The sequence below is a fragment of the Galleria mellonella genome, unplaced genomic scaffold (genome assembly GCF_026898425.1).
Source record: "Galleria mellonella isolate WM207_F2 unplaced genomic scaffold, CSIRO_AGI_GalMel_v1 utg96, whole genome shotgun sequence".
Taxonomy (NCBI): Eukaryota; Metazoa; Arthropoda; class Insecta; order Lepidoptera; family Pyralidae; genus Galleria; species Galleria mellonella.
In genome coordinates, this window is record NW_026442179.1 from 1,565,397 (window position 1) to 1,583,312 (window position 17,916).

General features: G+C 34.9%; 1 protein-coding gene across 1 annotated transcript in view; it reads right to left on the bottom strand.

The window, feature by feature from the left end:
* The window catches only part of LOC113515335 (low-density lipoprotein receptor-related protein 6), a 32,735-nt gene extending 15,348 nt beyond the window's left edge, over positions 1–17,387 (bottom strand). The window contains exons 1-18 of the mRNA XM_052902771.1: positions 16,984–17,387; positions 16,612–16,835; positions 15,286–15,476; positions 14,279–14,569; positions 13,375–13,559; positions 12,443–12,672; positions 11,350–11,520; positions 10,476–10,709; positions 9,871–10,012; positions 9,094–9,258; positions 8,510–8,654; positions 7,341–7,468; positions 5,950–6,103; positions 4,365–4,639; positions 3,453–3,683; positions 2,691–2,829; positions 1,742–2,017; positions 1,146–1,334 (exon numbers count right to left, since the gene is read on the bottom strand). Of these exons, the coding sequence (XP_052758731.1) occupies positions 1,146–1,334; positions 1,742–2,017; positions 2,691–2,829; positions 3,453–3,683; positions 4,365–4,639; positions 5,950–6,103; positions 7,341–7,468; positions 8,510–8,654; positions 9,094–9,258; positions 9,871–10,012; positions 10,476–10,709; positions 11,350–11,520; positions 12,443–12,672; positions 13,375–13,559; positions 14,279–14,569; positions 15,286–15,476; positions 16,612–16,835; positions 16,984–17,074 (3,461 nt within the window). The 5' untranslated portion in view covers positions 17,075–17,387. The remainder of the gene's footprint in view (positions 1–1,145; positions 1,335–1,741; positions 2,018–2,690; positions 2,830–3,452; positions 3,684–4,364; positions 4,640–5,949; positions 6,104–7,340; positions 7,469–8,509; positions 8,655–9,093; positions 9,259–9,870; positions 10,013–10,475; positions 10,710–11,349; positions 11,521–12,442; positions 12,673–13,374; positions 13,560–14,278; positions 14,570–15,285; positions 15,477–16,611; positions 16,836–16,983) is intronic.
* Positions 17,388–17,916: the final 529 nt, after the last annotated feature.

Sequence of the window (17,916 nt, forward strand, 5' to 3'; positions counted from 1 at the left end):
CCGATCTCAGAACAGTTTATGGGGATGATGCTGTGAAGGAACCAACCGTCCACAAGTGGCTAAAAAGATTCAGAGAGGGCCGAGAAAGCGTTCAAGATGACCCACGTTCAGGACGTCCTTCCACTTCACATTCCGACGAAAACGTGGAAAGAATTCGAACTTGTGTTCTACGAAATTCTACGTCGATGTGCTCAGACGCCTCAAAGCTCGTGTGGCACGAGTTCGTCCAGAATTGGCGCGAGAGGGGCGTTGGATTCTTCACCACGACAATGCCCCTGCCCACACCTCTCTTGTTGTCCGTGAGTTTTTGAGTAAAAATTCCATTACGGTGACCGAACACCCCCCTATTCGCCGGATTTGGCCCCGTGTGACTTCTTCTTGTTCCCAAAAACCAAATTGGTACTTCGGGGGCGGCATTTGGGGGACATAAATGAGATAAAAAAAGCTACGACGGGGCAGCTGAGAAACCTACAACCAGAGGACTTTCAAGGAGCCTTCTCACAGTGGAAACGGCGTTGGCACAAGTGCATTATGTCACAGGGGGAGTACTTTGAAGGGGATAAAATTGATTTACCTGAATAATTGTAAAATAAAATTTTTAAAAAACTTTTATACGTACTTTCCGGACAAACCTCGTATAATAATAATACATCGAGTTACATATCCTATGTAACTCAATGATAATGTATAATTTCATTTCTCATTACAATTAAAAGTATTTACTATTTTATAAATGGTGCAATAAAGTGTAAAATATAACAAAATAAATGTCGTCCTTCACTGTGTTTGCCCCTATGAAGTCGCCACTTAAGAACCTTTCTTCCCCATTGGTTATCGGTCTATGCGATCAGCCCATTGCCACTTCAGCTTGCTTATCTTTCGAGCTGTCGGTTATTTTGGTTCTTTTGCGGATATCCTGGTTTCGGATCCTATTACGTAAAGAAACTTCGAGCATAGCCTTCTCCATTACCTGCTGAATAAAAGCTTTTGCACACGGGCAATCGTATAGGACCATGTTTCGATTCCATAAATTATCACTGGCAACACACTCTGGTCAAAGAGCTTCGTTTTCAAACCTTGATTACTATATTCAGTTATGTGAAATTACTTGGTTGCATTAATAAAGAAATATATATGTAACTCACGTTTTGTTGTTGTCGGAGTCGAGGTCGACGGCGTAGATCTGCCGGTTGACGGCCCAGTAGACAGTGGAGGAGGGTTGGTCAAGCGCGAGCGCGGTCGCGTTGGCAGCGGCCGCCAGCCACGTGCGGGCAGTGCCGTCTACGTTCGACCGCATTATGGCGCTTAAGCCCACGTCGTTCCACACTAGATATCTGGAGAACAGTGTAAAGGAGATTTGTTACAAAATTAAAAATTGGACCCATATAGGTCACGTGACCACAAAATGGCCTGTACAGTCTTTGCTTTTAGTGGAAATTTGTTAGTTTTTCTAAATGATAAGGTGACGTATCATCTTATGGAAAATGGTCTTCGCATAGACAAAAAGAAACTTTTTATAAATCGTAATAAAGTTTATGATACTGTATATTGTATGGCTTGCTAGATAGTACTGAATGCTGTATGGCTTGAGCTGGCTAGATATGGTAAGAAGAACCAAAAGTACTATAGTGGAAAACTATCTGAGTTAAGAGAACCCTTCTCATCTATTGGGCTTTCTCTTGTGTACATCTGTGCAGACCTTAAAAAAAAATATAGAAATATAAATACAGACGACAATTACCTTTTAGTTTGATGGAAAGCCAAATGTCTGGGCATCGTACCCTCTCCTCTCAGTACGACGCCTACAGACGAATTGTTAGTAATAGATGTGGCGTTGATTGAATCCGCGTCTATGCACGTCCAATACAATGTGCGGCCGAGGACGTCCAGAACCATGTGGAACGGTCTCGAGATGCTCGCGACCACCACTGACGCGTCGCTGATGGCAGATGTGCTCGAATATGATATTGGTACTCGACGTATAGTGTGGACGTCCTCTTCCATCCAGAAAAGATGTCTGGAAAAGCAATTATCAATTTAAATAAACTATAGATAGATAGGTCTATGTTCAGCAATGGACAGGTAATGGCTGAGATGATGATGATGACAGATGATGAAGATCATTTAGAATTTAGTGATAAAATATTATACATAGATATTGATATTATTAAAAAAATGTACTATTCCAGTGTCACAAGTGCTTTTCTAATTATCCGTTTAAACATTATAAATGTGGGCATGAGTTTGTTATCTTATAGCGCCTTAACGGCTTAACTCTTTAAGGGTTAAGCCGTTTATATATTAAGGTTTATTTTTTATCCAGGTCAGTAAACATACCCCGGTTGTGCGGGCAATGTCGGGGGGAAAAGATAGTTATATATAAAAAGAGACAAAAATACTTGTGGTCAAGTTTATTTAAATAATTACAATTTTTATTTTATAGCCAAAAGAATCGTTGCAACTGTCTCGGTTGTAATAAAGAAATTTATTTGACCATATATTTTTTTTATTAAAGTGTTTGATTTTTAGATCAAGATCAAAAACTTTGTTATCTATCATAGACCAAGATAGACTACCTAGAAAACAACTAAAAACCTGGAACAGAGAAAACTTAACCTCTGTTCCTGTAATAGAGGTGAATTTTTACAAAATTACTTAGATATTACATGTAAAACGTAATAAGTACTCACTTGCTGATAGGATCATATTCTATGGCTTTGACATTCTTCAGTCCAGTGAGTGGGATAAATGCGTCAGCGCATTCGCCATTTGCAACCAATATCCTTCCTATAGCGTTCTTTTGAGCGAATAATAGGAATTCTTCGGGTTCTGCAAATAAATTGAATAGATAAATATTATTATTATAAATAAAATAAATAAAAATAAATACTAAAATAATAAAATTGCAACTAGATGTTTGTATATAAGAGATAATAGGTCTTAACAGGGGGGAAAGGGATTGTTAGTAATGGGGTCAAACAGCCCCATTATTAGCAATATACCTTGTCAAGTCGACCTCCACGTGGTTCCCCTTGGAAAACATCTAATTAATAAGCTAATTCTAGTTGAATTTGTCAGGATGGGCTAACTGACCTGTTTCATCTTCATCTATCATCCTTCATTGGTGCCCCGCCGGTGTATACCGATAGCGCGGGTGGGGTAACTATTTCATTATCATCCATAAAAAAAATAGGTCTTAATAGGGGCGATAAAAACCAATATAATATTTTTGAGAAATTTTGTCAGTTTGTCTGTCTAAAGGTCTTAAATCTGGTGTATATCTTGAGAACCTACTTAAAAATGGTGTAAAGTATTTGTTTTCCTACTTCTGGAATTTGTGCATATGAGGGGGGGGGGGGAAGAAGCTAGTAACTTTGCAAATGAAAAAAATTTCATGGAATAAGAATATGTCGTGCTTTAGGTTTTAGTTTTAGTCTACAAGAAGTACGTACCGGAGCAGGTAAGATTGTCTCTATTGAGGCGGTAGTGCGCGGGACAACCGCAGCGGTAATCGGTGGGTAGCGGTAGGCAAAGGTGGGAGCAGCCGCCGTTGTCGACACCGCACTGGTTGCCGCCGCCGCCGTCGCGACGACCGAACATCTTCAGGTCGGAAATGTAATCCAGCTGCTTGTATAGGCTGCGGCGATCGCTGCCGTCCGTCTTTTTTGCTGATTCTATGAGTCCTTGAAATATAGCGAGGAAAATGAAGTTTTATGGTTATGTTTGCCTGCGATTGGGAAAGAGATAATGTTTCATTTATTTATTTATAAAAGACAAACCAATAATATGCTCGAAACAATTAGGCAGGCAATGTACAACGTTATAAGTAAGTAAAAGTGAAAAACTACTATTCAAAAATGCTTAAATCTAAGTTTACTTGAACAAAAACATCTCACTCCTCCCTACCAAGCTTAAGCAAGTTTTATCGCAAATACAGTAATTATGATAGTCGAAAAAAGCATTTCGATTTTTTTTTAGATATATTTAAGTTATAACATAGTTAATTGGGTTTTTGAACAAACATTTTATTAAACACTAAATACATGTTTTGTTAGAACTTGGCATTTAAATTCATTAATATTCAAATTGTAATGGTTATGTTAATAAGGTTTGAAGGGTGGGATATGGCGTGAATTTACAGGGTACAGAGGAATAATACCTGTGTCCCCACGAATGGCAACGCAAGGGGGATATCATGGGGGAAACATGTGTAGTATCATGGACATAACAGAGTATACTCTGTTATGTCCATGGTACTACTCATGTCTATAGGCGACGGTTACCACTTTCCATCAGGTGGGCTGTCAGCTTGTTCGTTATTCTAAGTTGTATAAAAAAAAAAGCAACAAAAAATATAAACTTACCAGTATTCCAATCACCCCAAAACACTCTATCGCCGTATAGAGTAAGCGCGTACGGCATGGACACGTTATCGGCTAGAGTAGTCCTGCCGGTGCCATTGAGGTAGATGCACTGCAACGCGGGCGGGTCGAGCGCGGCCCAGTAGAGGGCGCGGCGCTCGAGGTCGATAGCTAGCGCGTGTACCCGACCAACTTGCTCCACTATCACGGTGGGAGACGAGCCGTCCATGGTCGCGCGCTTTATACATTTGGAGCCCAGTTCTGACCAGTACATATATCTAGGAGGAATATGATAATCGAATTTATTAATTTAAAACTAGACTTTATATAATTAGAATTTATATAAATTCAATTAGACTAGGTTTTTTTTTTGACGGGTGAAAATGGTATGGTAACCTCGCCTGCGCTGACGGGATATGCTGGCGGAGCACCAGTGAAGGGTGATAGATGAGAATGAAGACAGGCCAGTTAGCCCATCATGATGTATTCATCAGGAATTAACCATGATAGTTTCCAGGGAGAACCGCGAGGAGGTCGACCTGGTTGGGTATATTGCTAGCAATAGGATTCTCATCTCCATTACTAACAATCCCTTTCCCCCCTAATTTTTAGACTAGGTTTGGATAGTTGGTTTAAATTAAATGTCAAACGTCTAATAAACCTATGTCAACAATTGAAGCTCTTTGTCTTTTACTTATGAGCATAATTTTTAGTTTAAAAGAAAGTAACAGAACATTAATTAATTAAAAAAAAATCTGTGAGATTTTTTTTTTTTAATAATAGTTAGAATATGATTTCTAGCTTACAATTCACTTATTTACTTACAGCTTATGAGTCATTCTCTATAAAGTAATAAACTATAAATGGGATAGTAGCACATTGTTGAGCCTTGTTTCATTTCTTACAGATAATAAAAGAATACAAAAATTATTTTATATACAGATTTGTAATAATAATGTATCATATTACAATCCAATTATCCGCATTTGCAAAAAATACAACAATGTATGTAAGGACTTTGATATTTTTCAACAATCCTTGCAATGTTACATTAAGGCTGCCAATTTGTTACTTTAAATCTATAGTCCTCATTCTTTTAATGTATATAATATCGAATGTTATGCAAAGCAGTTATTGGAGTGAAAATTTAATGCTGTTTTATGTAATATTTATTTTATTAATGTATTGATTTGTAATCTGTTGCCTTGCTATAAATAAATAAATTCTATAAATATGATAATTTTTATCTGTTCTCCTTTAACCAAAGGTTGTCTGTAAGAGATTGCCCTAGCGATAAGACCGCCATTTATACCTTTATGTGTATATTTCAATTTGTATTTATGTTACTGTATTTCACTTGAATTATTCACTTGTCATTGTATATTTTTATTTATGGTGCAATAAAGAGTTAAATAAATAAATGCGAAAGTTTGCAATGATGGATGGATGTTATTACTCTTTCATACATAAACTACAGAATGGAATTCAATGTAAATTGGTACACTGGTAGGTTATATCCTATATGTATCTTTTAAATGAACTAATTATAAAAGTAGCCTATCCCTGTATACTAGTATTTTTTGCTCACCCTCTCTTAGGATCCAATGCAATACTTTTTGGTTTCTTCAGCCCTTGCCAGATGAGCGTGCGTCTGCTGGAGCCATCCAGCCTGGCTACTTCTATGCGTTGCAATGTCGTGTCGGTCCAGTAGATGTTGTGCCCTGACCAGTCTATTGCGAGACCTGGGAAATATTGCGTTCAGTTTTGTCAATATTTTTTAAATTACAAAGTGTTTATTAATTGACGTTGAAATTTATTTTAACTTAATACAACATATTGAGTAATAGTTAAAGGTTATAATATATATTATTAGATAGTCTGCACATAAGTCTGAATTACATACATACATATTATCTCTAAAAGATTCATGTAATTTTTAACTGTTCTTGTTTGCTTCAGCTATTTGTATTACGAGTATATTTGAATTTAAACTGTGGTAAATGGTGTTGGTGGCAAATTTACTCAATGTTTTCTTCGATTAATATTATGTATTATTCTTTATTTTGTAACTGTTAGTTTTCCCAAATAAATGAAAAAAAAAATCTGTCACGCCTGTCTCCCATTACGGTAGGCAGAAACAATGGAACGCCAAGTCTGAATTAATGGCCAAAAACATTTTTAACAATGGGTTAAAAATATTGACTAATTCTACATTAATAAAGTAACAGTTACATATTATTTATATTGTTTTTAATTGATTTAAAAAAAAGAAGAAGGTTCACAATTCAGTTGTATGCTTTTTTATGTTTGTTACCACATGTCGTCCAATGTAAACTGATTAGGAATTTTTTTTTTCTATCTGGAAATATATCCTTACAGATTGATTCCATAAAAGTTTTATCAAAATCGATTTTGCCACAACTGAAGTCGGTTTTTTTGGAACATAATTTAATTTTGCAATGAAAAGATCTAATATATTTGTAATAATGATATGATGACAGTTTGAAATAGGATATATATTCAGAACAGCCATAATAATACATGTGTCCTATTTATACCAGAGGGAAACTTTGCACAAAAGTCGATTGCTTGGGTACCTCTGTCCCATTCGTGTTTCAACCGTGAAGCAGTTGTGTTTGCATGGCTGTGTTTCGGTTTGAAGGGTGGGATATGGCGTGAATTTACTGGGTACAGAGGAATAACACCCGAGTCCTCAGGAATGGCAACGGATACGGGGTATCATGGGCGAAACAGTATACTCTGTTATGTCCATGGTACTGCTCATGTCTATAGGCGACGGTTACCACTTTCCATCAGGTGGGCCGTCAGCTTGATTGCCATTATAAGTTGTATCAAAAAAAAAAAAAAATTTTTAAATATGGCTGATTTCAACATAACTAGCTCTGCTTATGACAGTTTACGAAGTAAATAAATAAGGATTGAGTTTTTTTTAAAATGTAAATATTTAATTAAACTCACCTTCAACCAGTCCGGTCCACTCAAGTATCTTCTCCACATTGGTACCATTTATAGAGCATCGATTGATTGTTTTCGTCTTGCTATCTGACCAATACACCTTCGCTTCAGATATGTGGACTGCTAACGCACTGTAATAGTAAAAGAGTCAGGTGTCATGGTGTGCCTTTATAATTGATTGACCATAAAAGCAGAAAGGAAATGTTAGTAAGGAGGAAGTTAGTTGTCCCTATTTTTTTGATGGGTGAAAATGGTATGGTAACCCCGCCTGCGTTAAAGGGATCCGCTAGCAGAGTACCAGTGAAGGGTGATAGATAAGAATGAAAACAGGCCGGTTAGCCCATCATGATGAATTCGTCAGGAATTAACCATGATAGTTTCCAGGGAGAACCATGAGGAGGTCGACATGGTTGGGTATATTGCTAGCAATGGGATTCTCAATCTTCATTACTAACAATCCCTTTCTCCGCAGTAGTCCCTATTGCTAACACTATACTCTTTTAGGTCGACCTCCACATGGTCGCCAATGGAAATAGCCGCGGTTAAATGCCCAGGAATGGGCTGGGTAAGGGTTGACTGATCCATCTTTATGCTTACCGATTATCATTCTTTGGTATCCTATGGTATGGTATATGCTATGTCGTAATAGCGTAGATGAGATTACCATTGTATTTTCACTATTAAAAATATTACAATAGCTTACGATTTCACTATTACGATATAATACGAGAAAAAAAATGTATGCAATTGTACAGAAACGCTTTGCGAGTACCGTGCTTAAAGAGGGAAGGAAAATAAAGCCTTTTCATATAGTATGTATTTTGTTATCTTATAAAATCGTAAGATGTAGCACTATAGTAACTGATAAAAGTGGCTATAATTTGGTGGACTAACTGAAAGACATAAGACAGGTGCGGATTTGTTAGTAATGAGATTTAGAGGCCCCCTTGCTAGTTATATACTCTGTCTGGTTGATTTTCAGCTAGTTTCTCTGTAAAATATGGTAAATTGTTGGTGAATTCATTATAATGGGCCAACTGATCATCGTATATCATCTCTCACTATATTATTCCATTTTCATCACGTTAAAAACCATATTTTATAAAAAGTAGTATTCAAAATTTTGTTGCTTATAATTTTGTTCGAAATAGTTTGTGTTGTAGTTCACTTACCTAACTTCTTTTAACTCTTTAATAGGTAATATGGCATCGTTATTCGCATGTTCAATTCCAATATGGCCGATTATATTTTTTCGGCTATATACTAAGAAAGCTTCTGGCTCTATACACGTTTTCCTGTCATTGTCCAACTCTAAGCCTGAAAAAAAAAATGTCTTTTATTATATAGCTAATGTTATTTGCAGATAATGTAGCTTTCTACAAGTGAAAGAATTTCTAAAATCGGCATTGTATTTTTTGAGTTTATCCACAACAAATAAAAAATACTTTCATCTTTATAATATTAGTTTAGATAAATGTGGGAATTGAATGATAGAAAGATGCATGAAATGGAACTGGACGAAGAGTGAATGAAAGGTACGGAGCGAAAGAGAGAGGGGACACACGATGAACGACGTAAGATTGATGAAAAACGAGTTGTGCGCAAGCGAAATAAAAATAAAATTAAGTACAAGTTGTTGTGAAGGATAGTTAAAAATATACTGTAAATAAATATATGTATATTTCATTCTTGTCCATATAAATATACAAAGAAACTCACACATTTATAAGGTAACGTTCATAAATATGATACAAACCTAAAGGGCAACTGCACACGTAGTCGGTGGGCCTATTGAAGCACAAATGTGAGCAGCCGCCGTTGTCGTCCGCGCACGGGTTCCAGCCGAGCGGGTCGCCCATCTTGAACGCTTTCACGCCCATCATGTTCGCCATTTGATCCACCACTGTCTGTCTCTCTAGGCCTATATAAGAAATAAACATGATTACACCTTAGATTATATAGATAGAGTCTCTTCATACAAATGCTTCGAGAAAAGCGGGTCAACTTTTTCATACAATTTTGCGTGATAAATAGTTATGAGTAATTCCTTTATAACTTCTATATTTATTTTGTCTAATAATTTCTGCACAATTTTAATATGTAACTTATTTTATTTGTTAAATAATACGTCAAGTTACACTGTATGCGTAAGTATATAGACACTGATAATAAAACGAGTCAGCTAATTTGACAATTAGCTGACAAAAAGTTGACCCGTTTTTGAGACTTGATGCTCTATCTATATAATCTAAGGATTATAAATACTATTTTTCATTTATTTATGACTGGCTTTTGCCACAGATGAATTTTAGCGACAAAAAATTACACAGATAAGTTACGTTGTTTTGTCGTGTAAGTAGAAATTACCCAAGAGATTTAAAAGAATTACTGTTGAGTTTATCTTCTCAGCAGATAACAACATTCCGTACCTTGCAGTAAATAAAACAAAAAAATTACGATTTAAAAGTGCTTGTAAACAAGTCTAGTTGAGTAAAGATGATTTTAATTTGATGATTTGAAAAATATTACGTACCTGTATTTTTGTTAACTCTGTACAGAGTACGTCTCTGTATGTCTGTCCAGTAGAGCCGGTCGCCGAGAAGCGTTAGCCCGAAGATGTGGAGGATGTCACTGCTGTGCACCTCACGGCGATCCGAGCCGTCCATATTTGACACCTGTTAGCAGTAGTGTTCACATAGAAACTATCTTACGAGCGTTCATTTGCATGCCTATTTTAATGAAATTATTATATACTGGCGATCTGCCCCGACTTTACACAGATGGTTATTTACAGGGCACTCATTTGCAACTTCGGGTATTTTTCAGATTAGCGCCGTCGACCCCTTTCACTACATACGGCTACAAAGTTACAGGTCATATATATTTACATATATCGCCAATTTTCAGTTATATCATAGTAATAATAAATGAGAATTTAATTTAAAAAATTTATTTCTATTTATTAAATAAAAATCAACATTTTTTGGTTTAAAGAAGACGTTATTTCATATGAGTTGTATTTTTGTCAGAATGTAGAATTTGTAATAAAAATTTTAAGAATTTTTAAATGCACGGAAAGCTTATAAAAGGGTTTAGAGAAGAATATTACTTTGGTAATGAGATTAAAAGAATACGAACCTCAATTTTGTGCGTTCTGCCATCACCCCAATAGAGTTTATTATTGACTGTATCTAAAGCGATACCATTGGGCCAGGTGAGTTTCTCGGAGATTATCAACATTCTCTCGCTGCCATCTAAGTTAGCACGCTCAATTTTGGGTTTCTTTTCATTCCAATCGGACCAGAACATCCAGCCAGCTGTCGGGTAGAGGGCTATGGCACGAGGATCGTAGAGCTCTTCGTGGATCAACACCTAAAGATTTATTATAAGTAAGCAGAAAATTAATAGAAAAAAAAAATATATTCTATTTAAATCGAAAGTGGTATGTTAAGAATATAATGCCATAAAATATGTTAGGACAGAAATTTCATTAATCAATATTTAAAACCGACAAAATATTTTAATCCTTTCATTCTAGCTAAACAGCTGAACGCATCATGCCAGTACGAGCTGATCAAAATCTTTAGCAAAAGTACTCGATTTCACTAGCTGAATACTTTCGTACAAAGAACGCGTTTCAATTTTATCCTATATTTATAAAGATTTTCTAATTTTATGCCTGATCCATTATAACATAAAATATAGACTCAACATAGATATGCTTTCTTGTTACAGTAATTTTTTTATTTAAGACCTTGTTCTAGAAAAAAAAAAGACAATTTCAATTGTCGCAAAACCAGTGATTTCGATTTAAAAACTGAAGCTATTTTGATAAAAATTATATAAATATTTATTATTCTTGTTTAGATTTCAGTTTTGCACTACTGCTGCCCACTCACTACTTCCTATGGCCATTGTGTTAGTCTGGAAGAGTTCTCTTTCAGAGATTAATTCACATTTGCTTACATACAAGTAAATCAATTTACAGTTATAATAATCTGTTTTGGCTTACCTTTCTAGCACTACCATCAAGTCTAGCCACAGTGATGGTGTCAGCAATAGGATCCGTCCAGTATATATTCCGAGCTAATGGGTCTATAGCAATGTTGTCTACCACACCGCTGTTGTGTATCACAACTGATTGTTCACTGCCGTCCAAACGTGCACGAGATATTGTTTTTGTCTGAAAAATTAAAACGTTTTTTTATTGTGGGAATATACATTTATTGGAGGTAAACATATAAATCGTATTAAATATTGTATCTATCTATCCATTTAAGAGCTGCGCTCTTGTCGGTGGAGCTCTTGCCACTCACTACGATTTTCAGCGAGTCTCTTCACCTCTTCATACGACACGACACCAACTCCTTCCTTGATCTGCCTGATGTAACTATGTCTCGGTCTCCCTCTCCACCTTCTTCCTTCTATCTTATCTTCTATTATAATGTTCATAAGTTCGTCGTGTCGTATCAAGTGTCCTAACATTTAAATATTGTAGTACACATAAAAAACATGGACAATCTCAAAAAAACCTTACAGACAGTATATTGTAATTAACAGGCAGAGACAACTCATTCACTAATCTAGAGTATAGAACTACCCATTAAGGAATTTAGTAATTTCATTTTTAATTTATAGTTAATTTGCTGCTCCGGGCAATAATATATTTGCTGTTTTCTACAATACATAACCATGTTAAATAATATTCAAGAGAACTTTGATCCTAGCAGTGAATTATATTTCGTGTTTTAGGGATTTGCCCGGATAAATCTCTTGTTTGGCCCTTGCTTTTTTTTTAGCAAAGTTTAAAATAAGAAAAAATTAAAATTTTTGAAATAAGTACAGAGTGCATATATTTCTATATACATAAATATAAATATTCTTACATCATGTTAAGTTCAGACAATAAATTAAAAAAAAATATCTACATTAGGTATTATTATAAATTTAAAAGTAATTATAAGTTTTTAGCATTTTAACAGCTCAACCAATTGTCACTAAAGACATACATGGTTTTTAAGGTGGAAACGAAGATAAGCTACTTTTCATCCCAGTCATGCGAACAAAGTTTTAGGTAAAAACAAGTATTTTATTACATTACTTACCATGCTATCAGCCCAATAAATATATTCAGTTTTCGGATCAAAGTCAACAGTCTGGGTTTTCTTTAGATCCTTCAACGACAGAGAGTATGGCGTGAAATCTAGTGAATCCAGGGATATCTTGGAGATAGTCCAGCTCTGTGCAATCAGTAGCAGCGTTTGTGGTTTATTGTAACAAGTGGTATTACTGTTCTCTTTTAATTTTACACCTGTTGGGCACGCACATTCGTAGCCTGTAGACAAAAAAAAAAAAAGAAACTAATAAATATTATTACACAGCCGTGTGGTTCTGGCATAGAATAGGCCACTCCCTTCGTATTGGTATCGTAGGAGGCGACTAAGGGAGGGTGAGGGATGGGCAGCAGCGTTCTTGTTAAAACATCTCCAAAGCCTAACTGCGTTTGCCAATCCGCCTGCCAAGCATGGCAACTACTGGCAAAACCGTTTAAGGGGAAGGCTTATGTTCAGCAGTGAACAGTTAAAGGCTGGTATGATGATGATGATGATGATACTACTACACAGCACCATTTAGTCTCAAACTAAAATAAGCTTCTACTATGAGTACTATTATGAGACACACATCGACAGGGAGTTCACCTCTGTGCCTAGAGCCTAGATGGTTGCGTACATCGCGGTTTTAGAGATGTTTCCAGTTCCACGAATGCTCAGGTTATGAAATGAGTTCCCTGTCGAGGTTTTTCTATGAGACTACTCGCATGGGGCTCTTCGAAAAATGGATAGAGATTTCTTTAGGCTCGGTAACGCGCGCGCCAAGAGCATCTTGGTATTAGAGGCGTATTATCTTGGTATTAGACGGTTACCATAGGCTATAAGACTATGGTAACCGTTTACCATCAGGTGTGCCGTATGCTTGTTTATAAGCATACGGCCCGCCTGATAAGAATAGCTAGATAAGATATTAATTTGTGACTTACCAGGAGGGTTTGGTGATAGAAGGCACAGGTGTGAGCATCCGCCATTGTTGACATTGCACGGGTGTGGTACAGCCGGCATCAGCTGTCTGCTGCCATCATATGCTTTGATATCGACTGGGACAGGGTTAGACTTTATCAAATCTTTTATGGGGCCATTTGTTGAAATGTCCCATGTGTGAATTGACCTAACAGGAAATATATGGATATTAAAAAAAAAATTTCAAGCATTTTATCAGATTAAGTGGGTATTTATTAGAAATAATATTTATATTATTATTTTTATTGTTTTTTTTTTTAACTTTAAAGATTGTATGTTTTAATAAGTTTCTAGCAAAGATTTTTTTTTATACAACTTAGAATGGCAAACAAGCTGACAGTCCACCTGATGGAAAGTGGTAACCATCGCCTATAGACATGAGCAGTACCATGGACATAACAGAGTATACTGTTTCGCCCATGATACCCCCCATGCGTTGCCATTCCTGAGGACTCAGACTTAGTTTATTATGAAGATATTCACATGGATTAATAAGCTATAAAGAAATTAATATGACTGACAAAAACATTTAATAAGGTGTCTTTATATAGTTAATTAAGAGATCGGGACCCACAAAATGCAAACCAGACTTCAATTGTGACAAATTATTAAAAATTTTGATCTAAAAATTAAACTATTGAACTGATTTTGATAAAATTTTTATGGAAGCAATCTGTAAGAATATCCTTTCAGATAAAAAAAGAATTTTCAAATCAATCTAAAGTAACCAAATTGAGAACTTCTTTCTTTTTAAAGTCGGTTAAAAATACGTTATACTAATAAGCAAACATACACAGAGGACGAAATAAAGAAAAAAAAAAGAATTTTATTCAAACAAATATCTTGAGACTGAAGAAAAATACTTGCCAGGTTTTCCAGTCTGTCCAATACAGTTTATCATTGAAAATAGTCAACGCATATGGGTATTCCAATCCACCATTCACAACTTTTCTTCTATTTTCACCATTAAAATCTACGACGTCAACAAAATGAAGTTTCGCGTCCACCCAGTAGATTAAATTTTTGTCGTAATCAATTGTTATGCCATTTGGCCAGAAAATATTGTCTTTCACAATAACTCTACGGCTAGATGGATCCCCATTCATGCCAGCCCTTTCAATCTTGGGCACTTCACCCCAATCAGTCCAAAACAATAAACTGTAAACAAGTAAATATTACATTTCATTAATGAAATAAAATTTAATGTTAAAGGGACAAAAACCAAATATATTGCAATCATTGTTTCAAAAATATTTTTTTTAAAGTTTTAGTGTTAAATTATTTAAATTATATTTACTATAATCAATGACATTATAAATTAAAATATTATTATAATTGGTTACAAATATTAACAGTAATATAAAAGACATCATATATTAGTCATTGGGAGTTACAAGGTTTATTGTATCTTTAGTCTTCTACAAAAAACTTATATTCTAATAATGCAATCCCCTAAACAAGTGAGAATTGATTGAATTTATATTCTAAATTGCCATGTGGTCTCGGCATAGAATGGGCCACCCCTTCCTTTCCCATGGTGTTTTAAGAGGATACTGAGGGAATTTAAAGGTAGAGCGATGAGTGGTAACATCTCTCTTAAAATATCACCAAAGCCTAACAGTCGCCAACCCGTCTGTCAGGTGTGGCAACTATTGGCAAAACCCTTTTTTTTGGGGGAGGCTTATGTTCAGCAGTGAACAGGAAAAGGCTGATATAATGTTATTCTGAATAAAAAAAAGCGTAAAGAATGCAAGGGTAAGAACAAGATGTCCATTGCTGCTGTCTCTATCTCATGTATGTAATTGCAATTTGATAGATTCAATTGCCATTTGTCTATGAATACTAAAAACATATTATGTAATTATTAAACATACCCTTCTTTAGGAACTACAGCAATAGCCCTGGCCAGATCAACCTCAGACCAGAATAGGACCTTTCTGTATTTATGCTCTATACTTATAACTTCTATTCTATTTGTCTCTCCATCAGTCCAGTATATTTTGTCAGTATACCAATCTATTGCAATACCAGTTGGTGTTATCAGACCTTCTGATACTATTTTCACCTGTGAACAACAATGATTATTATTTTAAGATTTTTTTTCATACTATAAAAGGATACCATCAAGTTTTTACAAAAGAATATGGAAAATCGTTGGCGTAATAATAGGGTGGCAGGGCTGGCAAAATGCCACGGGCCTCCAACCCAAAAGGGCCCCGGCTCAAGAGGCTACAAGCTCAGAAATATATTTTTTTTACATTGTGCCTGAGTATTTCATTTTACTTAAAAAATACTTTTTTTTTACTGATAGGGCCCCATCAAAAGAATTTGCCACAGGCTCCAAATGGTATAGTTACGCCACTGTGGAAAATATAAGGATTTTTTAAAAAGGCTTTAATACAAATAATTACAATTGGTTCAGTTAATTTTATTTTACTACATATTAGATAACATAACTGGAATTACCCTAGCCAAATCTCAATTGTTTTCTTTACCTCAAAACCAAAATCAAACTGATATGAATATTTTAAGAAACAGAATTACCAAATTAACCCAGTCATTCTCAAGTGACCAGAGGGAGACTTTGTACAAAAGTCGATTGCTTGGGTATCTCTGTCCCATTCGTGTTTCAACCGTGAAGCAGTTGTGTTTCGGTTTGAAGGGTGGGATATGGTGTGAATTTACTGGGTACAGGGGAATAACACCTGAGTCCTCAGGAATGGCAACGCATGGGGGGTATCATTGGCGAAACAGTATACTCTGATACTCTGTTATGTCCATGGTACTGCTCATGTCTATAAACTTCCTATATAATACGACAAACAGATAGTTAAACTAGTACTCAAAGCACTTTTTTTTGGTGAATAGACCACATATAGACTATATTCAAGATTAACATATAGATAACTTTTTATCCTGATTTATATAGGCACAGTTGTTAGTAGTAGTTAAGTTTTGTTTATGTGATGTAGTTAGATTAAGATAAAATGTTTCTTACAAATTATGTAATAAATATGAAAATATTGAAACCTTTACATATATTTTTACATTTTGTAATACTGTTATAATGTGTAATAATGTTGAGTGATAGTGAATACCTATAGCATTAAGTCCACCTTTTGTACCACACTTTACAGGTCAATAAAATTTAAATAAATAAATTAAAGTAGGATTAGTATCATAAACACTTGTGTTCTTACCTTCTCTCCTGGATGGGTTTCATTGTAACGCATACATTGTATTAGTTCAGCTGTTTGATCAGACCAGCATATTAAGCTCTTATGATGAATAAAGTCAACTGCTGATCCTTGTTTTAGATCTTTGATAATTGCATTTGCCCTACCTAGTTTCTGTACATTGACAAGTCTGATATCAGACTCGGTAGAATAAAGTAGAATTGAATTATTGTTAAGTCCATAATAACCTGTGGAATAATTAGTATTTATTTTTTATTATTTCATCGTAATATAATATAGATATGTTGATTGATATACATAGCAAATTAATGAATCAGTAGGTGACATATTTTTAATTAAAAGCTCCAAACATCAATGTTTAGATCGAAAACTAACCTTTTAATTGTAAAAACATTAACAAACAAAACACATATATAACATTTTGTATAATTTTGTCGGCGTGCAGGATTCTTCGGCGCTTTGTCATAATGAAAACAAATGAAGACAGCCAGTCCAAGTAATCATGTCATATGTTTATTTTTGAAGCTTGCACTGTTGACAAAAGGCACTGGTAGATAACATTTTTACACCAAAACTTGAATAATATCCAGAATTCCGATATATGCCAATTTAAATAGGTAAATTTATGTAATGTGTCGAATATTACGGGTTTTAATTTTAATATTAACAAAGTAAATTAGTCTTTTAATAGATAGATAGGCAGGCAATTTTGGTTTGTAGACGGCGAGATAGATAGACGCAAGAATTTCTGTGGTTTAGGGCATGTTTACATTGACGTTCTAACATTGAAGTGTCTAGAAAATTTTCTCATATAATCACATAAAAGATTAGTAGTTAAATATTTATTCATGGTACCTTAATGCAGATATCTTGTTCTTAAGAAAGTATTAATTTAAGACACTATTCTAAGTACATTATTTTATATTGCAATAACATTAGAACACATACACAGAATTTTGTGTTAACAGTGTGAATCTGGTTTTATTATTGCGTTCCGAACTACGACGAATTTGCAAGCGCTTGAAATAAAACTGTTTCAATTTGTTTTATTTTATTAATTTAGTATAATGACTTAATTAATGAATAACTATTATTAAACAGATACCTTAGTTATTTTATTATTCTTTTGATCGAACTAACACAATACCTATTTAGAGACTTATAGCTTCTTTTTGTAAGCCGATAGTTGTTAAAAAATATTATAGATGGCGCTATACCTACATTTTGTCAATTGTTATTATTAATTTCGTTACTTTTAAGTCTTATTTAATAATTTTTAGAAGTGTTTATTATATATATAGTCTTTTT